Source organism: Vidua macroura, chromosome 6, assembly GCF_024509145.1.
Source record: "Vidua macroura isolate BioBank_ID:100142 chromosome 6, ASM2450914v1, whole genome shotgun sequence".
Classification (NCBI taxonomy): Eukaryota; Metazoa; Chordata; class Aves; order Passeriformes; family Viduidae; genus Vidua; species Vidua macroura.
In genome coordinates, this window is record NC_071576.1 from 44,759,220 (window position 1) to 44,782,114 (window position 22,895).

Here is a 22,895-nt window from a genome sequence, read left to right on the forward strand (position 1 = left end):
TGTTCCTCTCACCCAACACCACCCAGTGCCCTGCTGTGGGCCCACTGTGTTCCACTCAAGAGCTGGCTCTTGTTCCCTGTCATCCTCAGCACTGTAACCAAGCTTGTCTTTGCACTCCCTTCTCCCTGCCCTCACAGGCAACAGCTCCTGGTCAAAGCAAGAAGCCTGCTCTAACTCAAAGCCCAGTGGCTCCATTCATGCCTGTGAGAAATACTGGCAGCAAACCCCAGTTTTGTGCCAAATCCCCAAATTTAGGGCTTGTTTTGAAGGGTACAACCTCCATGTCAGGGAAAAGCCCCCCCCATGTCCTTTATGAGTACTTGCAGAAGAAGCAGACTCCCTTTTCTCCCCTGCAGCTCAGTTCTCAAGAACAGACAACTAAACTTCTCCCACACCTTTATCAACTCTTTTGACTGTAGATTTTCTAGCAGAATCACATTTGACAAAGAAAGGTCAGCCTGGTCCCCATAAAATCACTCTGTCATAGGCACATCACGCGTTTCAGAGAGTTTGCAAGGCTGACTAAACATTTACTTTTGGATGGCTCACTTCCAAAGTCCAGAAATAGATCCCAGTTCCCAGTAAAAGAGTGCCTGAGTGTGCCATCAGATGGCTTCACTGCCCTGTCAGAGCATGCCATTTGCATTCCTGCATTCCCCCCCCCCTCACTGGGTGCCACCACTGAGCTCCCTGCACATACCCATGGAGAGGTGAGGCCTTATCTCCCAGCTGGATTATTCCTGGTAGGTATTTGTCACTCCTTTTTCCATCATCTGACCTTGGGTCCTGTTAGGCTGAGGTAAGTGACTAATGCACAGGGCTCTGGATTGCTTTCCCAGTGGGCACCCGGCCTCTCATCAGCACAGCTGGAGAACAAATAGCTTTTGCTCACATTGAATGCTGCAATATTCAAGGAAGAGTTTGTGTTCTGAAAAACCTTGAAACAGCTCAGCTCCACTACTATTCAGAACAGTTTTGCACGTTGGATGTACTCCTGTAGCTATTGCAAATTCTTTCCTGCTGAACCTTCATCTCAAAGAGGAAAAAAAAAAAAAATCTGACTTTATACAAAAGTACAGGGAAAAAATTATATAATCCTTCAAGGGCCAAGAGCCTCTGTCTGCAAAGAGCTTGCCACACAGCACCCAGGCAAAATCAAAATGATGCAACTTTTGGTAGGGTGTAGAGATTACAATCAGGCAATTACACATCCCAGACTGTGTAATCATATGCAATGAGAACACATGTGGGCGTAGTGTGAGGTGTGAGCCTGGTGTCACTAGCCACAGGCTCCTCCAGTTACCCAAAAGGAGTCATTCAACAAATGCTTTAAAAATTACTTTTCTCAACATCATCAGGTCCAGAAGAAGGCCTCTTTCGGTCATGAAAAGTAATTTCTGAAAGACTGGGAAACCACCAAGACTGCACTGGAAAACATTAGCCAGAAGAATTGATCTATCATCTGTCTCATATCCAACTGTGTCCGGACAGTTGGAAAGGGAAGAGGAAAAAAAACCATCACACACAAGACAGAATCTGTTATACAGCTTTATAGCAGAAAAGAGCCTCTCCAAGCTTCTGTAGGAAGTAAGTTTAAACATCTGATGCATGAACATCCTCAGCTTTAATAACCGTTACTGTCTTTCATCTCCCCTTTTTTAAAAGTCTCAGAAGAGCATTTAAGAATCTGGCCTCCTGTAAGCATTGCTCAGATGCTCCCCAGATGGCTTTTCCAAGGGGATTTCTAATTATTCAGGGTCTTTTAAAGAAATATCCTGCAGGAATCTTTTAGGTTTCTGGGGCTTTTCTTCCTTCCTCTACAAATTTCTTTACCCGGAGCTTGATTTAAAACCAAACTCAAAGGAAACACAATGACATCAGTATGTCTCAGATCACATATCCTGGGGTAAAAGAGAATTGAACCAAATCCCATTAAAATGGTGCAGATTTCAAAGGGATTCACAGTGAAGTTTTGTAAAGATGTAATTAGACCAAAAGTTTTAGTTGAGAATATAATGGAATAAAGGAACATTTAGTGAGACTGAGAAAGTTAATACTGCATATAGATCACAGTGGATTGGATATGCAATCCCCTCTCCTCAAAGAAAAATAAATTAAAATCAAAGCAACAGTTGCTGTAATATCAGCTAAACAAGGAAACCTCTGATTCTCAAAAACTCTCACAGCTTTCAGATCCTGAACTACCTTCAATGGATTGGACATCCAAAAGTGATAAATTCCTGTCTGCTGAAAATCCACTTTAGACATCCCCAAGTGGGAGATGAAGAAAATCACAGTCATTTCTGGAAAGGCTGGCAACTGCTTCTGCATAAGAGGGCAGCTGGAGAGCAGAGCCAAATCCCTTACATGATGATAAAGCAAAACAAATAATTTGAATGAATATTTAAGGCTTTTGTCTCTCTCAGGCCATCCAAGCCATCTCCCAAGCAATAGCTAATAACAAGACATGCTACTCTTCCAAACCTGCTGCTGCATATCCCCCTCAAGGTGGATACAACCCCATAAGACAACGTTCTGCCACCTGCAGGTGCTGACTGGGCAAACTGGGAGTGTTTCAGCGTGTCCTATGGCACAGACACACTGCTAAGCCCTGTGCACTAATGGACTGTCACCATGGTATCTGGCCCCTGAGATCCCACCATAAGCATTTCCCTCCTCTTGGATCAGCATCTTTGTTTGCCAGCAGTGCTTATGGTAATTTCCTGCACTGCTTGGCACAGCACAGGGCTCAGCCCCAGCAGTCAGGAGCTTGTAATCCGAATGCTACAGAGAACATTTGATAGAATCGCAGAATGACTAGGGCTGGAAGAGGCCTTAAAGATCACCTGTTTCCAAACCCTTGCCATGGGCAGGGGCACATCCTACTAGATCAGGTTGCTCAGAGCTCTATCCAACCTGGCCTTGAACACCTCCAGGGATGGGGCACCCACAGCACCTGTGCCAGCGTCTCACCATTCCCACAGTAAAGAGTTTATTTCTAATATCTAATCTAAGCCTGCCCTCTTTGAATTTAAAGCCATTACCTCTTGTCCTGTCACTACATGCCCTAGTAAAAAGCCCCCCTCCATCTTTCTTATAGATCCCCTTTATGTACTGGAAGGTGCTTTAAGGTCTCCCCAGAGTCTTCTCTTCTCCAGGCTGAAAACCACCAACTCTCTCAGCTATCTTCATAGGAGAGGTACTACAGCCCTTGCGGCCCTCCTCTGTGTCCCACCTCCTCCAATAGGTCAACATCCTTCTTATGCTTGAGGTTCCAGAGGTGGATACAGCACTCCATGTGGTCTTGAGAGTGGAGTAGAGGGGCAGAATCCCCTCCCTCAACCTCTCGCCACACTGCTCTTGATGCAGCCCAGGACACAGCTGGCCTTTTGGGCTGCAGGTGCACATTCCTGGGTCATGGAGAGCTTTGTCTTCTACAGCAGAAAGTTCTTTCTCCCAGTTCCTGCTTTTGCCTTCTTGGCTCTGACTTGGGCAGTGTGGCTGGGGCACTTGTCAGTGAAAACCGAGGCAAAAACATCATCCATACCTCAGCCTTCTCCATATCCCATGTAACCAGGTCTCCTATTTCCTTCTGGAGAGGGTCCATATTTTCCACCATCATCCTCTTATCAGCCACATGCCTGTAGAAACTTTTCTTGTTGCTCTTGATGCCATTGGTTCGATTTAATTCTGTCAGGGCTTTTGTTCTCCTAACCTGATCCCTGGCTACTTGGATGATCTTCCTGTATTCCTCTCAGGTTAACTGTCCTGCTTCCACCCTCAGAAGGCTTCCCTCAAACATCCTCTCTTTGAGATTTTCCAGGAGCTGCTTGTTCATCTATGTATTTTTGCCTGACAACTTTGTTGCAATATATCTCTCCTAAGCTTGGAGGAGGTGATCCTTGAATATCAACCTGCTTGCTTGGACCCCTCTTCCCTCTAGGGCTTTATCCCATGGCACTTTACCAAGCAGATCCCTGAAGTGGCCAATGTCTGTTCTCCTGAAGTCCAGGGCAGGGAGGTTGCTCTGCACCCTCCTTGCTGCATTAAGGTTCTCAAACTCCACCATTCCGTGTTCACTGCAGCCAAGGCTGTCCCTGAGCTTCACCTTCCCTACCAGCCTTTCCTATGCCAAGAACAAAGTCCAGCATAACACCTCTCCTCATTGGCTCCTGTATGACTTGGAGCAGGAAGTTCTCTCCCCTCCTGCATTACCCAGATATGTTGTCCCTCCCAGGACCAGAGCTTCTGAACACGAGACCACTCCTATCCGAATAGAGGATGTCATTTGTTCTGTCACCCTGGTTGGATGGCCTACAGCAGACCCAGACTATAATGCAACTTGTCCTGTCCTCCCTTTAGTCCTGACCCGTAAATCCTTGGTCCTCTCTTCATCTATCTCCAGACAGAGCTCCATGCACTCCAGCTGCTCACTGACAGGACTCTGAGGAGCACCAAGAAGTTTCCAATGCTGGAAATACTTTGTTGCTTGGCTGCACTATCCCATGGTTTGTCAGGTGAAAGAGACAAGCCTCAACGAGTGCCAGGGTGTCATGGCTTGACACTGGTGCAATGCCAGCACCCCCATGAAAATACACCTTCCCAAATAAATGCTGTGAGATGTTATCAGGAACAGAGCAGAGCAGGCCCAAGCTTAATAACAAAGGAAAAAACTTTATTAAACTACTACTACTACAGAAGACACACACACTAAATCCAGGATGAGGACCCTCTAAAACACCCCTCCTCCTCCCAGTTTCTAAAACAACCACCACGAAACATCACCCGGGATTCCTGATCAAATTACCACCCTTCAGATAATCAATACTCAGTCTGTCAAGGGAGAGAGGAGTCTCTCTTGTGCCATAGACCCCCTCGCCCAGGAAACACAGTTGCCACCTCCTGTGTTTCCATGTCACACATGGCAACCACCCAGAAAAAATCTGCCAGTGTGACAGTCTCCTTTCCATGTCACAGTGCTCTCACCACTGTGCATGGACTGTCCATAGGGCTCCTTTAAGGATGCTTTGCCATGGACCAAAAGAGACAACAGTTCAGCTTCTCATCTTGGGACTACAGTCCCCCCCATTTTCCCCTGGGGCCAAGGGTCCAGGAACAGAGATCATCTTCTTCCTGAAGACAGAGGACATCACCATTCCCTCTTCAGCTTACCTCTGTTCTTGCCATTACTGTGCTGGTGGCTGCCGAAGCAGGTCTCCTTGGGTCACCACTGCATCCCCCTAAAATGCAGTCTCTATTGCAGGAGAATTTGGTTCAGTCTATGGCTAACAAAAAAAGTCCAGCCAAAAGCTACTCCATTATCTCTTCCCACCTAAAAATTTCTTCTTCTAACATCTCAGGTCCCGGACTGTCTCTCTTCCACTACAAATCGAGGAGGAGTAATATTTTACAAAGCCCTCATTTCCCAGGAAAGGGTTAAAAGTTCAGACTCCCTGGACGGCTGAAATCTCTGCCCAGCACTCTCGACTCCCACACTGGCCCCTTCTCCTTCTCCTCTGCCGGCAAATTTCCAGGTGCCGTCAGGCTCTCTGTCTCTTTCCCTCTGGGGGAGGGAGACAAAGGCATCTCCTCTTCTTTCCACCCTTCCGTCCGCAGGAGCTGGCTCGGTTCCAGACCTTCAGAGCCCCATCGGCCTACCTGGACAAGGCCTCATGGCTTCCCCTCCCCCACCCAGCCTGAGGCTGGGCAGGGGGAGAGTCTGCACTCTCTGAGGACTGGAACCAAAGAGAGAGTTCCCCTGGGAGTTCTTGCTTTTAACCCCCTGTGTTCTCAGAGGCGTGTCCATACTTTCAGTGGTCACTCCAGGTGCCAATATCCAAATCTGACCACTGATTGGTTTGACCCAACTTCCTGAAAAAAAAAAAATTCACTTCCATGTCAAACCATGACACAGGGGTAGCCTGGAGATGGCCATTCAGAAATTCCTTTGCCCTCTGGCCATGTCTACTGCCCAAATGGTTCACATTCCTTTGGCTCTGGTGGTGTGGCCATGAGCAGGGTTTCAAAAGGAGACTGGGAGCCAACAAAAACCCTGGGTGGGGCCGCAGAAGCTGGTGTAGTTCATGAGAAGGTCACACCCGTTTCATTTCATTCTAAACACCCCATTCAAGCAGTCTGGCCTTCAGCCTGGCCCACAAGTGAACTGGCACCTCTTGACAATGGGGTGTTGCATCTCTCCAGCCACCCAGCAGCAAGAAAAGTGCTGGGAATGGCTTAAAAGCCAAGACCAAAGACTTACAAAAGGGCTGCTTTTCCACCCAGCCTTTACAGCAGGCACATTTCAGGCAGGAGAAGACCAGGAAAGCAGCAGCAGTAGGTATGCTGTCCCTTCTTCCCCTGTGGCAAATGAAGGTCTATTTTGGAAACACTCCTTCCTTGCAGCCCAAGCCCCTTGATGCCCTAATCATACTGCCCCCAGTGACACAATACATCTAAAATCACTAAGTCTGTCTCCTGCAGAGCTTCACTCCTCATCTCCCTATCTCCAGGAGTCTTAACTCCTCCCAGTCCACTCTTCACATGCCACATCCACACATTTCCATTAAACCTGACCTTCCCTCCCTCCCTTGTCTGATAGTCTTTCCCACACAAGCACCACATCCTTCCTGCCCTGGCCTCACCACAAAGCTGGGCTTGTTCACTGAAAGCAGATCAAAATGAAACATAAGCATGACCCTTTGAATCAAAAGGATTAGGAGAAGTAAAGGAGAGGCCTGGCCACTTGAATATGTACAAACACAAAGGGAGGAAGGTAGGGCCACCTCAGGTTGCCCTGGAGGTCCCTCTGCGAGGTCTTGCTGGGCTCAGCCTCTGGGGCTCTTCCATGCCAAAAAAAAACCCTAACCTGGCACTGACTCTTTACAAACAACTAAGAAAGAAAAAAAAAAAAGGGGGGGGGGGGAAGAGAAACAAGCCCCCCAGAAGGGGATGGTAACTGGGCTTACAAAAACTGCCTGCCCAGGGCACCAGGGGATGAAAAAAGGAATACATCCAGGAAAATCAGGACATATTCCCTGAAGGTAGTAGGTATTTGCATGAGCATACCTCATGATAGAGAAAGTCTGCATCCAAAAGGCTGTGTAATCTAAATAGCAATATTGTAAATGTATTGGATGAGGGAAGGAAACACTATCTCATTGCCCTGTATCATGCATGAGAAACAGCAGTGCAGAGGGATGGGATAACTTACTCGCATCACGGGAAAATCACAGCAGAGCCAAGTCCCAAATCCCAATTCAGGGACTTAACCATAAGCTATTCTGTACTTTCTATTTTCTGTTAACAAAGAAAACAGTATTTTCCTGGATTTCAATTCCCAGTGATATTGCTGGATTTGCTGCCCAGTCGTGAAATAGTCCAGGAGGGGGAAGAGCAGATGAAGCTCTAGTGAGTCATGAGCAGACACTGCCTCATTGTGCAACCTGGGCCGTGAGGGACATGTTCAGCCCTTCAACTCAACTTCTGCTAGCAAGGCCAGACCTAAAATACCTTGTGTCTTTTCATAAAATTCCCGTTTTGGTTTCATTGTGGGTTTCTTGCCCCCACTTTTTACATATTCCTTGGGGCTGTTAAGCCAGGCTTAGCAAGAAAAATCAGCCATCACCTCCACACAGCCTAGAAGGGACACAGTTACCAACAGACTAGGTAGGTCCCTGCACTGCACAGGAATCCAGGGCTTTCAAAGCATCAGGAGTGGGGAGCAGTGTTCAAACATCCATAATTTTTCAGCAGAGCTGACTCCATAAACACACACACTTTTGATTGCGATCTGGCGACCACGCACACAAACCAGGGTTTCACTCACCCGCCGCCCCCTCACTTTTCTGACTCCAGGAATGGGGTGGCGAGGCAGGGCAGCCTCCCCCAGGGCACAGGCATGATGAAAGCTGGAAAAGACAGCAGGGAAATTTCCTTAGCTCCCCTGGAGATATCATTCCCCCTCTGCCTTTTATTTTCTATCTGCCTGTTTGTTTGGATAACTGCTGTCAGCCCATGGAGGGAAACCAGAAAAATCCTGCTAGGAGTCCCTCTTCCCATGGCTCTGGTGCAATCTCCAGCAGCCCCCAAACCTCAGCTCTCTATAAGCAGCACAAGCCAGTCACAGGAGAAAGCTCTAGATACTTGGGGTTTTTTTCTGAAATGCATTTTCACCATAGTTACTTTGGGAAAATGAAACAGCTAACCTCTAAAGGTAGAGATGCCCAGGAGGTAGGAGGGTGCTGTGGGGAAAAGGGGCAGGCGGCCATCCACTGTGAGCTGGCACAGCCTCACTCACAGCCCTCCCAACATAATCCCTGCAGAAAGCTAAGTGGGAACAAGGGTTTTGAAAGAAAATGCAGAGCACACCTGATAAGGTTGAGGAAGGGGCTGCCAACAGCACCCCCCCTCCCCCCATTAGCTCAACCCAAGCCTAGCCCTCCTAAGCCATATCCTTGAGGGCAGCCACAAGGCATGGGCTCTCCCTCCCATGAGCTGCTGGCTCCTGTCCTAAGCCCCACTCTTCCTCCCTTGGGAAAGGGCCCCACCTATGGGTGAAGGACCAACGAGGAGCTCTTGGCCCCATCATCACACCTCCCTCCACTGGAGTTCAGATCAGGGGGTGTAGGGAGAGCACAGAAGAGCCAGGTTTGCTGAAGATGGGCCAAGGGAGAACAAGGGCACCTTTGCAGTGACAGTGCCATCTTCCAGTGGGTACAGAGCAGAAAGCCAGGGGACCCAAACTTAAAAAAATGGTGGCCTAGATGTTGGAGGCAGGTTAGAGGTTTGCAGGAAGAGCTGGGGAAGAGCTCAGTGCAAGACCTATCTGCAGCACAGACAGAAAACTATTCAGAACCTGCATCCTGGTAACTTCTGGTAAGTTCATAATCCAGCATCAACCTCCAGGACCTTGACCACAGGTACAGTGTGCTGATGGCCAGAAATGTGCCCTGGGACTTGAGGGTCAAGCAAGAAAAAGCTCAGGAAGCAGACTGTTTCCTGAACTGCTTCAGGACTGCTTCATGAGGAGGTAAAGGATGCTATAGAACCACCTGTGCATCTCTGTCAACCACAGAGTCTGAACAGCAAATTTAGGTGCAGTTGTCTCCCCTGTAGATATCTAAGATTAGATGAACTCCACCCAAAGTGCACTGAGGAATTTCTTAGGTTCAAGAATAGGTTAAACAAATTATCAGAACTAGAAAATTCTGGTGCTGGGAATAGAGGATAGAAGTGCCCTAAACTTGACTTCCGAATCAACAAGTTGTTGAAGGATAATATCCATGATCCTCTATCACAGAATTTACAGATAAACTTTGCGACAGTGGCTTCCAAATTAAGACAGCTGCCATGCAGAATAAGTGATAAGAAAAAACCTTTAGATTCTGTTTTGTTTTTTCAGAGAAGGCCACAGCTGAGGGCATCTGCACCTTCCCTAAGCCATCAGCTCCTTGACAAACAGCCCATTTCCTCTTCTGTCCCCATTTGTGCCAGGGCTCAACCAGCAGTGACAGACCATGTTGCAGATTATGGATTACTTGCTTGCTGGCAAGCAGACTCCACCTTCCTTTCTCCCAAGTGCCTTGACACAAAGGACAAAGCAATGCCTGTGCAAGTGTCACCAGTCCTTAATGCTTGGCTGATCAGCATCATCCCAGGCAGAGAAACATCAGAGTTTTTGCTGGAAGGGAGCAGGAGCAGCTCCCAGAAGCAGAATGCCCTGCTTTGTCCCGAAATGGAGCACAACCTTTTCACCCTTTGCCATGCTCCCACCCACCTTCCCAGCTCCCAACCTTCAGTCCTTTCAACACCCACAGTTTTTCCACTCTGCTGTGAAGCCATGAGAAATTCCCTGCCAGAGGACTTCATTCAAATGGGTTTTTGAAAAAAAAAAAAATGCAATTCCCTACTCCAGGCAAACAAGCTCCTTCTTTTCCCCATGAGGAAGAAGGATAATAGCAGAGCCAGGGGAAAAAAATCCCAACAAACTATTCCCAAAGCCTGCTGTAATCAAAAGAATAATTGCTCCAAGAGATTTAAGCCTATAGCTGAGTCATTAAAATGAAGAAACTTCTCCATGTCGATAGAAAGCAAACAATTCTTGGGTCTAACAGACTTGTTAGAAGGAAAGAAAAAAAGCAAGCAAATGTAATTAAACATAGTCCCAGAAGAAAGGATGAAATCTCTGTAATTAACTACCTAGACTCATCTTTCCACTTTTGAAAACTAATCCAGCTGTCTACTTCCACCTTTCACCCACGAGGCTGCCACAAAAGCCTGTTGCAAACACCAAATCACCTCCCTTTAGGGGTGCACTCACCTGCAGCAAGTGGCCCCACAACAACTTTGCAGAAAGTGTACAGGGAAGGAGAACCTCTGCAGAGTGCAAACAGAACTCCTTTCCTTAGTCACCTTTTGTGGATGAACTGTTAGGGAGTTTGCACTCCCCAAGAACCTGTGTAGCCCTCAGCTGAACTACAGGAGTTATTTGCAAGCTGAAGGTATTTTATATCCACAATCCTGACCCAACTGATCAATTACCAGAAAACGCCAATTAAAAAAAAAAAAAAAACAAAAAAAAAAAAACAAAAAAACCATACAAACAGGAAAACGTTTTCCAAATGGTTAAATGGTTACAACTGCTTGTGTTAATAAATTGGCTTCTACTTCATTTCAACAGGTGGTGAAATTTACCTGACCAGCAAAGTTTTGGAAAACATGGGGGGAAAATGTAGCACTTCAAAGAGAAGAAGAGGAAGGGCTGGAGCTGGTGGTTACAGTTTAACAGCGGAGGTCAGGATCTAATATCCAAAAAATCTTATGCAAATCAGAACAAGACATTCAACTTCCTCAGGACTCCCTTAATAAATAAGGGTTGACAAATATTATTCCAACAATGAAAACAATAACAGATCAGTTCTTTAGGTCAGACATCAATGGTAAATGCAATACAGAAGAATAATACTAAAATGACATCAGCTGAGGAACTGAGAGTGATTTCTACTCCCTCTCTTGTATACAAAGCACTGCTAACATATGAATAATGCTGTCAACAACACATAGAGAATGCTGGCCAGCTTTGTGGTGAGGGAAAGCAAAGAACACAGTGGACAGAAATCTCCAGCTTTGCTCTTCCATGACACAGCAGAAATGCTTTTTCAGTGGGAGGTGATTGGGTCATTCTTCTGGGGAAAAAAAAAATGGAAGTGATTACGCAGCTCCAAGTACAGCTGGAGCCTTCCTGTACAAATGTGGAAAGCAGCGAGGAAGGATTAGCAGCCAGGCTGTGGGACACAGCAGCAAGGCCAAGGAGCCCCGGGCATGTCCCTAGTGCAGCACCCACTCCTTTCCCCCAGGTCGGTGTGGCAGACACAGCCAGAGGGGATGGTGATGCTCTGGGGGCTGTTCATGGCACAGAGCTATTGTCAGCTGAATTCCTGCTCTCCACCGATACCAGCCAAAACACTTAAAGCCCAGTGGACTGTTCCTCTAATCTTTGCGCTGAAATCTGGCAGAGGAGCTAAGCACAGTGGGGTTTGGCTGCAGCAAACCTTGCTACCAAACACCCAGAGTGGCTTCCTGAGCCTGAAGCTGCTGTTTATCAAATCGTATCAACGCTCTGTGCACATCAGGGTGCTGAGGAGGACGCTGCCAGCAAGGTAGAGCTCGACCCGTGCTAATAGGAATTCCTATCGTCCTTCCAGGAGGATGCACAGATGCTCATGGAGAAGAGCAGGTGCTGCCAGCAGACAGGCTGCTTTCCCCAGCCTTGCCATAGGACTGCAGAGCAGCCCCAAAGGTGGGCTCTTGGCTGCCACGCAGGAACGGCGTGCTGAAGCTGCCGTCCACAGGACGCAAGGGCAACATCCCCTCCACGGGAAAGCCAAGCACCTGGTCATTTTCCACGGGCAGCTGTCTTAATTTCCAATAATTATGGACAAGCCTCGCTTTTCTCAGCGTTGTGCTGCAGACACGAAATTTAAGGCCCAGAAACTTTCCAAGTGAGCGAGGAGTCTGGAAGCCTCCCATTGTCTGACAGCACCAAACACTAACATCCAAAAGCTAGACTGCCTTCAAGTCAATGCTTCTGACTAATTAAATGACACAGGAGATTCCCTCCCCCTGCTGCTTTTCTATAAACCTGTGACTGATGCACACACTGGAAAGTGAAACCCCATAAATTTTTGCTAGATAGCAATGCCACTTGTATGCTGATGTTTAAATATGGGCATATAACCAAAGCTGAGAACTGAGGTAACCTTTACTTTCAGCTAACACATAAAGGTCTACAATCACTGTATTTGGTTTAAAATAATACTTATTAAAACCAGCACTCAGCCAGCAACATCTATAAATACCTTTAAATGCTGATCAGTTAATATTATGTATGTCTCCAATTTTCATTTTATGTAACCATGTAATAACTGCAAAATAAATCCTCCTGGTCAGTTTTGTGTCACTTGGCCAACACTGCCAAGATACGGCAGCCAACAGGTTTTAGGGCTGCTCCCTAAGGCTACAAGGTTAAAGTGTTCTCCTCAACTTCTGAAAGGATTTCACACACTAAATTGCATCACTGCAGCACCTGAATGCATGTGGATGCACAGCGTGGTTCAGAGAGCAACACACAACACCCCACATCATAATCCACTGTGCCCTGTGCAAAACACCCAGGAGATGTATGAGCACACACAGTCCACAGAGCTTATGGCACCAGGACAAGGATGAGAGTGATTTTTACCCTCTATCCTGTGCTGTAGAGTTATTTTAACCTGAGTCTGCAGAAGCAAATGTCCATAGTAAAGAGAAGTAGAGCAAAACAAAAACCTGAATGTCCACCAGGGATTTTTTTCTCCCACCAGAGCAATGCTGGGGAATCCTCCAAGGAGATTACAGCCACATGCATGCACTTCACTGCCTGCATACCTTTTGAGCATTTCTTTCCTACTGCAGAAGGTAAGAGAAGGTGGTAGCCTGCTATGATGTGCCAGGCTGTGGAAAGTCAACATGGAATTTTCAGGTCTGTGCTTCATCCTGCTGTGACAGGGTTAGTGAGTGCTCCTCACCCTCCTCCCTCACTGTCCCAAGCCTGTCTTTCCCTTTCCCATATTCTTGCCCTATATTGATCACCCCTCAAAGAGACCATTTTCTCCACAAGTTTTATGGTGCTCCTGATTTCTATTTCTCAGTTGTACAATATCACTTCTTAAAAGCTCTTTCAGCACACTCAGCTCCAAAGACAAGACAATTAGGAGAAAGACAGAATCCACTTCTCAATCCAGCTCGTTTTTAAATGTATTTAAGTAGGCAGAAGGTGAGATTTTCAACAAGGTCTCCTTGAAAACAGTGGGAGTATTTCTTTTAGCAGCATGGGAAGCAAAACGTTGAGTTCTGGTATGGTCCTCTACTGCCACCAGGAGTAAGACAGCATCAAAAGCTGTAGGGCAGCGAAATAACCCTCAGCAGCTCCCTCAGTGATTGCAATAAAATCAGTACCAAACAAGTGGGCCACTCACCCGAATTTGGTGGACAGAACACCTCCCACGACAGAGCCAGCAATGATGCCCACTCCAAAGCAAAAGCCCAGCTTTCCCAAAGTACCAGCACGTTGGGGAGGAGTGGTCATATCTGTAATAACCTTCTGAGCACCTGCAGGGGGGAAAAATATCTTACCAAAGGGTTTGAGCAGATGCCCCAGCAGTTGTCATGGTTTTATTGCTAAGCCATTACGAGCTTTTTGGGGTTTGATTTGTGGGTTTTTTGTTTGGTGTTTTTGTTTTTTTTTTTTTTTTTTTTAGTTTGTTAGGGTTTTTTTTTTTTTTTTTTTTTTTTGTTGTTGTTTGTTTTTTTTTTCCCAATTAAAACTGTTCTGGGCTGGTTTCTGGTTAGAGGCAATCTCCCCAGCTTTTAAATTTCATACTTTGCTTGGAAGAGGGCTTCCAAATAAGCACTGTCAATCACCTCTGGGAGCCCCATAGGCCATCAGTTTTGAACACAACAGCCCACCAGTCATGAGAAACAGAACCATTCAAACCACTCAAATAAACCACAAGTGACAGGAAGCATTATCAACTTGATTCATCTTGCATGAGTTGGATGGACTTCTAGTAGCTGAAGTTTATGTCTTTCACATGAAAAATATAGGAAACATCAACCAAAACAGAACAGCTTGGTGGGTAATGGAAGGTATTTTTGTAATAATGGTTTAATTTTTACCAGTACAATCATTTTACCAGGAGAAAGGGAAAAGCTTTTGTGTAAAATATCCTGGTTGCAAGAAGGCAGCTGAAAAGTCCGGGGTAACACTGCTACCAGCAAGTGACTTGCACCCATGTCTGGATGATAAATTTCCTCATGATTCTACAGGATGATGGGCCTGGAACTCAGACTAATAAGCACTGCTTTCCACAGGCAGTACACCTGCTGCTTCATGTTCCCACCATTTAATCCCTGAGGACCATTATATGTTCCTCCTGCCTTCCTTCATGCTGTTGAACCTGTTGACTTCCCCCAAAACAAACAAGAAGCAGAGGAATCAGGCAGGAAAAGCAATTTGGAAAGCTACTCATCCCTGACTGACTTTACCTGGTACTCCATGCATGAACACTCCTGGCAGCCTGGAGAAGAAGAGGAGGGGGATGTTGATGGAGAGGGACATAAGCAGGAAGAAGATGCTTCCAGATGCACAGGAGAGAATTAAAGCAGCTCGGGCACCAAATTGATCTGCAAACCTGGTACAGAAATGGCACAAGGTTGTCAGTTTTCTATTTAGGTTTAAAAAAAAGTAAAGAAAGAAAGAAAAGATTTCTCAATAGTAAATCAATTTTGCTCCTATTTAAGGGGAAAAAACAACACCACAACTAAACACACTAACAACTACAAACCCCTCAAGCCCCAAAACACAAACAGGCAAAAACCCCTGTCAGATCAGGTTTTGATCCAGCTCCAACTCTTTACTGTAATTCAACTCCAAAAAGCTTAAAAAGTTTAAGTTGGACAAAGTCTGAGAGCACCACAGAAAGGGTTCTGAGCAACAGGGGCTAAGATGACCATAAAACTGGCCTTAGATAGAGTTTCTCATTGCAATTCCTTCTTCCTTCACTTTATTGAAGCTGCATATTGCAGTTAGCAGATGAATATTACTTTGCATAGCAATTAGTTGTGTTTACACTAAGAGGAACAACCCCCTAAAAATGCCAGGGTTGTCTACAAACAGAGCTAAGCTTAAGTAATTCAAAGGTTTTGTGTTGAGGGAGAGATAGAGGTCAAAACTTGGCTGTTTACGTGTAGGCCAGGGCAGTTTACATTTGCTGTTTGTAACCTAAAGACCAAAAATCATTACATTGTTGGTGTGGGGATTTTTTTGTTTTGTTACTTAAAAGTAAAGACACTGCTTCATCTTTTCATGTCTATTTAGGAGCATCAAGCAAGAACATGAAAAACTCAGCTAAGGAACACATTCTCTCTTATCCCCTTTCTTTCTATTTAATCTGTCCCTATGCTGACATCAAAGCAGTCTCATGTCTAGAAAAGACCTTTTTATCTCGAACCTGCATTGCAAATTTTGGCTTCAGTCTGGCAAAGGACACCTTCAGTCCCAGACAGATTCTGGTTTGCCATTTTCCTTCCCTTCAGCAGTGATTCTGGATATTAGTGAATGACATGCAGGGAGGAGAACCAGATTTTAGATGGCACCAGATCCAGGACAGAAATACTACTCAAGGTTTGTGTATTAATAGGAAAAGCATTAAAAGTGAGCCCTTTGCACCATCTCCATTCTTAGAAATGCATTTTCTTCCCAGCAGTACTGTAGAATCAAAAGTTGCTGTTATTTATTTGAAAATGTGTCCAAGGGCTGAGATTAGATCCCACACTCCACGTACCAGAGAATCCTGTAGAGCTCCCAATCTGCATCAGCCAGAATGTAAATTTCCTGCAGGTAAACTGAAGCAACACACACCAGCTCCCTATCCATTTATTAATTTGCTGATCAGTAGCAGGATCAAGAGAAGGAGTTAGATTTTTTTGGTCCCATTTTTATTTTCTATCACTGAATTACACATATCTTCCAGGGTTTTTTTTTTCCTGGTCTTTGGGAATGTATTCTCCCACCACTCAAATTTTTTAAGGCTATTTGTATTTCATTAGGAACAGGGTAAAGAGGCAGAAAACCCAAGTATTTTCCACTCTCTTCATATTTTGATAGCTTGAGTTTATAGATATTCCTAAAAGATTCTTAGAAGTTCTTAAATGTCTATGCTAGTCTAAATTTGTATTCAACATGGATGCAGGTTCAGCTGACACAACCTTCACTTATTGTAATTGACAGCTCTCATCAATAAATACCCTCCTTTTTTTTTTGTTGTTTCCGAGTCACAAGACATTTCTAAGGTTACATATGGCTATAAAACATTTGCAGGATTAAGCTGTTAGGACCTGGGCTCTGAGGACTCCAGGGGTTTAAGCCCATTCCCAGGATATTGTTACACTAAAATGTGTGTCATTAAAATGTAGCTAAGCTAATATAAAGGCTGCTTCTATGCTGCAGTATTTCTAATAATAGCATTTATTTTTCCCTTGCTCATTATGAAATCCTCAAACATTTCAACGGGACCACCACAAACCAGAATGAAATTATTTTTATGAAAGTGTAAAAATGCCTGGCCTTTTTCAGCTATGTAAAGGGTCATGACAATCATTCTCACTTACCTTCCAAAAATGTAACCTCCAACAAGCTGGAGGACACCAAAGATGGTCTGGAGATAGCCAAACCCCACTGAATCCAAACCCAGGCTCTTTGCCAAGTACTAAAAAAGGAAAAAAAAAACCAAACCAAACAAAACAAAAAAAAAAAAAAAAAAAAAAAAAAACACAAATACACAAAACAAATAAATGGAAAATAAGCAATAAGCATGCTATATTGATGAATAAGCATCTTAATATCTGTGTGGAGAGGGTCACAGCTCCAGACAACCACTTCCAGACAACCACTTCCTTCAGTTCCCCACCCCTACAGAGGAAATCTTAGTTGGCCAGACACTGGCAGCTCAATAAAGACCAAATGTGTCTATCCCACACCCTGAAGGACAGGGATATGTGATCAAAACCATCAATTTTGCACCAGCTGACAAGTTTGTATCACCATTTACCTTTGCAGTTCAATACAGCTGAACATATTCAACAACTGCTAAGGGGGATAAGGGAAATTTTAAATACCTTCCTGCCTCCAGACCCTACACCTGGAACAGCCCAGTCACCCTCTGGGAGATAACTATGGAAAAGTTCTGGAGCTGTTGTTTAATCAAGCAAGCCAGAATCAATGAAAGTACAACATGAGCAAATACTGCCTTTACTGGATGGTACACCCACAGCCTGAGCTTACAAAAAGCACAGATGCACACCTTGAAGAGCCAATGGGCAGTTATTTCTGATACATGTTCTTGTTGTGTCATGCTTTTGTTTTGCCTGGAGGTGCAGGGAGACCTTATCTCTCTCTACAACTGCCTGAAAGGGATTGGTAGCCAGCTGGGGTCAGTCTCTTTACTCAAGTAACTAGCAATAGGACAAGAGGAAATGACCTCAAGCTGCGCCAGGGATGGTTTAGATTGGCTATTGCAAAACATTTCTGCACTGAGAGGATTGTCAAGCACTGGAACAGAGTGCCCAGGGAAGTGGTGGAATCACCATCGCTGAAGGTATCTTAAAAATGTGTAGATGTGGTGCTCAGGGACATGGTTTGGTGGTGGACTTGGCAGTGTTAGGTTTCTGATTGGATTCAATGACCTTAAGGGTCTTTTCCAACCAAAAGTCCTCACTGATTCTATAAGATCAGACAGAAGAGTCCAGTAAGTGAGAAGCAATGAATCCCGCTGAGCTGGTTAATTACACACTCAGAAAAACCCACCTTTGATCTGAAACCTCTGCTTCCTGATAGCTGCTGGATGGGTCACTCTTGCACTCTATGCAAGAAGACACAAACTACATCAGCTTCACCCAGAGCCCTGAGGCCAGGAAAGGGCTCTAGGTGCTACTGCAGCCTAAGTAATAAAGCAGCTTTTATGGCCTCAGTGTACCCTGGACAAAGACACAGCCTGCCTCTTTGGTAAGAATACCAAGTATTCATTTCAGTTTCAAGGATACCTTTCCTCTTTCCTGCTAAAAACTATCTTCTGACTTTGCTGGAAAACTACAGAGCCTGGCATTGAAGGAAATGTGCTGTGGAGCAAGAGAACCCATACTCACAGGCACGACTCCCATCTGCATGAAGAGAAAGGTCAGGTCCAGGGCTGCAATCACATAGGTAACACGGATCACTTGTTGCCTTTTGGCCTCTCCCAAGCAGCCACTCTCTCCCAGGGTCTCATTGCTCATTCCTGAGGCTTCTTCCTCACCTGCAGAGCTGGTTTTTGCATTCATAATGCTCACAGAATGGCTTGTTGCAGGACGGGCTGGAAAATGACACGAAGGCACTTGCTAGCTGTGAATGTGAAGCGTAGATAAGGGGCACAAGTTGTGTGCACAGTTCAAAGCTTACAGTGTGAAAGGTGCTGAGCCAGCATGCCACGGATTTAATGTTTCTTTATTTCTTTTTTTTTTTTCCCTCTTCCCTTTGCTTACTTGCTAGGCAGGATCAAAGGTAACCGTGCATCAAACCATAAATCTGGTTCTTCAGACTCACTGCCTCAAGTGCCATCACAACAAAAATCAGCTGGAGTGTCCCATCGAAGTGAAAGGGAAAATTGCCCCAAACAAGAGCACGTGATAAGCTCTTCAACTCTTTTAACTACTTCACTTCCTTCACTTTTACTGCCCCGGGTGGCTCAGGAGAGATGACTGTTTTAGCTCTTCATGAAAGGTACTTTGCTTTTATTTTTGGAGGTTGTAAGTGAAGATTACAGCAGAACAGCTATTTTCAATTCCAGTAGGTTTATACAGATCCTGGAGCAAACACAGCTCTTGCACATAGTTAGAGCCCCTCTCATCACCTTTTCCTGAGCCATTTCCCTCCTTTCCAGGTGCTATAAATTTATAGTAATTCTGAGCTAGCAAACATTCACATGTGACTCCACTCAAACTACAGATTACCAGCCAAGGTCAAAAACATTAAAAAAAAAAAAAAAAAAAGTATTAAATCCATACAAATCATGAGGCTGACTGCCAAGTGGGAAATTAAATACATAAAACTCCTCATTTGGTCTTTGGGGGTTTTGTTGTTTGTTTGCTTGCTTGTTTACTTAGGGTTTTTTTTGTTTGTCTGCTTGCTTATTTGCTTGGGGGTTTATTTATTTGTTTTCTTACTCACTGAAGCCTGGAAGTCTGGTTAAGGATTATCTTTCTTTTGAAGAGAAAAAGAAGGCAGAGATTCCAGTGCTCTGACTTTGCAGAATTATAGGACTTTTGGAAGGAAGGGAATGGGAGAGCTCATCCACCCTGCTGCTTGAACACCTTGGTTGTGGCTTTTTCTAGGCAAGCTTTGACAATCTCAAAGAAAAGAGATTTGCCCCTCTTCTAAGTATCTGTGAAAGAAGTTTTTCCTACTGTCCAATCTGAATTTCTTGTGCTGCAGCTTGACAATGTCACCCAGTCCCTCTAATTCAGTAACATCTCAGCTTAGAAACAGAGTCTTGACTCACCATAAAGGCTGACACAGACACATCAACACAGAGACATACACAGATGTCTGCTGGCTTGGAGCTGGAGTGGTTGTCAGAGTTCTAGGATTCCAACCAAGCCTAGGGAGAGTGACCTGTAAGATCTCTCGGCACACCTTTTTGTTCAATGTGTCACCACCAAGCCCTGGGATTTGCTGAAGGCTGCCAGGCTCTACATCCTGGCAAAGGAGAGGGAAGTCCAAAGGTTAAATCTTTCATCAGGGTTGGGTACCATATCACTGGAGATTGCACAGAAACAACCCATTCACAAACTCAGAGCATGAGTGAAAAAAGCACCTTTAAAAATGACTTTCCTACAGCAATACTGCCACTCAAGCACATCCAACTCACAAGACCCCAGAATTTGTATTTGTTACTGAGGAAGGATGATTACCCAGCACGTATCCCAGCTTAGCAAAGGATCAGTGCTCAACATTTGGTTCATCTCAGAGCAAAACCATGGATTTGCCTGCACTTTGAATGTCCTTCAGCACAGTATCAACATCATCACTCCCTGGCTTGTGCTGGATAGGCACAATGTACAAATTACCATTGAATAGAAAAGTAAAATTAATGACAGAATTCTGTTTATGGAGGTTTCAAGACAACCAAAAAAGCGACTCATGCAAATGCAATGTACAACTGTGCTTACAGGAAACCTTGCTGCCTTGGACTTGAAAAGCATCAATAATTTGACTGGGGAGTTTGTCTCAGCAGCAACTGAAAACAGATCCCAGCAAGGTGACCAGGACAGCAAAGATCTGCAGATGCAGCCACTCTCCACCACACAGAAGCCTTGTCCTGCCAGGGCATGCAGTGCAGACAGCTAGCCTGACACATGTTCTCCCTTGGATTTGGTTTCTTTTTACTGGCATTCACAAGGGAAGTGGAGTAAAAAACCACAGAGTTTAATTTCCAGCCTCTGGGGCTAAAGGCACAGTTCTAAAAAGCAGGAAGCTGAACTTGGTGCCTGGCGTGGAGGTGTCCATGGAGAATAAGCTGTGATCATCAGTTCCTGTACACCCCACCCCTGGATGGTTTAGCACCCAAGACTGCTCCTTAGCATCCCAGATCAGGCTGCAAGTAAGAAAGTGTCCTGGGCCCAACTTGGTGATCCTCTTCTAGCAGTCGTGTCCTTGGGCAGGATCATTTCTCTCCCCATCCAGCACTTTGACCCACACAGGACAAAGGCAAGAAGGTGGCAGTTTTAAGCCATCTTTACAAGCCAATGGCCAGGTCATGTCCAAGCTGCCCTGGTCCCAAAGATGCAGGGATGAGCTCTATTCTCCAAACCTGGCCAAGATGTTGGCAGCCTCAAAGCATCTCAGTATCCTCTTGCAAGTTCTTCTGCACAGGAACTTGGGTTTTCCTGACTTTCAGCCCCTGATTTTTAGAATCTTGTCCCATTAATCCATTGGCCTAAGGGCTAAATGTGGCAGCAGGAGCACTGATGGAAATATAGCCACTGTGATTGACACAAGACAAATTCTCCTCCTCCCCTGAGTGAGAAGTCTGACTGAAAATGTCTGCAGGAGCCTAAGTATGGTAGAGATTAACCCCATTCCCAGCTATGCCCCACTGAACACCACGTTTGCAGCATGCAGCTCAGGGCCAGCTCATTTATACCTGTAGCGATAATGCACCACTAATGACAGAAGGCATAAGCTGGCACTGCTCTTTTATCTAAAGGCTCCTTCTGGCTCAGTTATAGACTACACCATGGGTAGCGCTCAGTCACTGACAAGCCATCTTTGAAAAACAAAATTAATTTTAAAACTGGGGAGGAACAGGTTATGAAGAGGAAATGAGTTTTCTTGGGTAGGATAAATAAACTTTGAATAGACATATATTTCAGGGAGACTACCATGAAAACGAGCAAGGAGATAAATATCTTGTGGTAAAATTGCAGATTAGTCCATTAGCTATGTATTAAGCCTTGACACTTATTCTCAGCAATTTTGGAGTATTTATAGTTGCCTTCCTGGTGTGTCTTTCCTGAGGCCTATTTATCTGGTGATCTCTGAAAAAAATTGAGCAGAAAACCTGAGAACATCTTTTAAAAAAACATAAAGGCTCACTGTTTATGTTACTTGGGCAGAATTTTTTTCTTAAATTGCTGGAATGAGAAGCAAGGCTAGCACATGCATAGGGAAGGGAAATCCACCCACATCAATACCAAAAGTTGAAAATGTTGGTTGGAAAACAATGAACTGGGGGAAAATAAATCTCAAATCCTTCTCTGAAAGGAAGGATTTTTCCTCTGTTTTTTTTCACAGAGGAAGCTTAATATGATCTGGAGGAACGTGAGGTACCCTGGGTGGGAGCCTGCAGAGGGTCAAACCAAGTTTTCAGCCCCAAAGGAGCCTTGAAGTGGGATGCAAGTGCAGATATAATGCCCAGCAATGAAGGGCATCTCTCAGGCCTCAATCCTCTATGAATTTGAACTGGCCAGTGTCTTCAGCTACACAAAAAAAATCAGAGATGGGATGAAGCAAATCCTGCTCCAACATAGATCAGTCACAAATCCTTGCCCTTGTGGGTATGCATGCATACCCATGGCAAGCATGACAGCTGGCTGGGAATGCCAGGGAGGGAATCGCTGCCTCTTGCTGTCAGCAAAACTTTCATTTCTCCTTGCAAAGAGAGACAGCATCTCTGTGTGCTGTGTACTGCAGGTGCCAGGGGAGACATGAGGTGCAAGATGAATCATTATGAACATACCTCATCTCCCTGCCCAAGAAGCAGCAGAGAAAATCCTTCCTGTCTTTGGAAGAGCATTGAGAGGCCACCAACCAAAAACAGTGAGGCAGGCAGACATTTAGACACGGAGGGACATAACAACCCTTCATGGAGACATAGTCCTCAGGGAGCTATTGTCCTGGGCATGTTTCTTAAACTCTGTAATATGAGAAAGGAAATGGAAGAATTATCTCGAAGTGATTCCTCAATAGTGGGAATGCTGAATGGCTGTAATGAGGGAAACTGCTCAACACCAGGCATGGTCAGTGAGAGCCATCAAATCTGCAGGGTGTGGCCTGATCCCTCTCTTTCCCCAACCCCAAGACTATAGGAACAGGCCTCATTTGTATTCTGGTGAAAGATTTATACAGTTAAGCAAATAAGAGCATAGATGGCCTGGTATTGCCAAAGTTATATCCCAAGTTTGTTGACTGATTTATTCCTTTGTCTAATTGTGTCCATGAAAAATCCAGCTTGCTAATGAATGGAAAAAGACTCCACATGGCC

General features: G+C 45.1%; 1 protein-coding gene across 1 annotated transcript in view; it reads right to left on the reverse strand.

Annotated features, from left to right (window-relative positions):
- SLC22A18 (solute carrier family 22 member 18) overlaps positions 1-18,417 on the reverse strand; it is a 61,292-nt gene extending 42,875 nt beyond the window's left edge. The window contains exons 1-4 of the mRNA XM_053981453.1: positions 18,241-18,417; positions 16,708-16,805; positions 14,584-14,729; positions 13,515-13,647 (exon numbers count right to left, since the gene is read on the reverse strand). Coding sequence (XP_053837428.1) covers positions 13,515-13,647; positions 14,584-14,729; positions 16,708-16,805; positions 18,241-18,414 — 551 coding nt within the window. The 5' untranslated portion in view covers positions 18,415-18,417. The remainder of the gene's footprint in view (positions 1-13,514; positions 13,648-14,583; positions 14,730-16,707; positions 16,806-18,240) is intronic.
- Between the last annotated feature and the right edge of the window lie 4,478 nt (positions 18,418-22,895).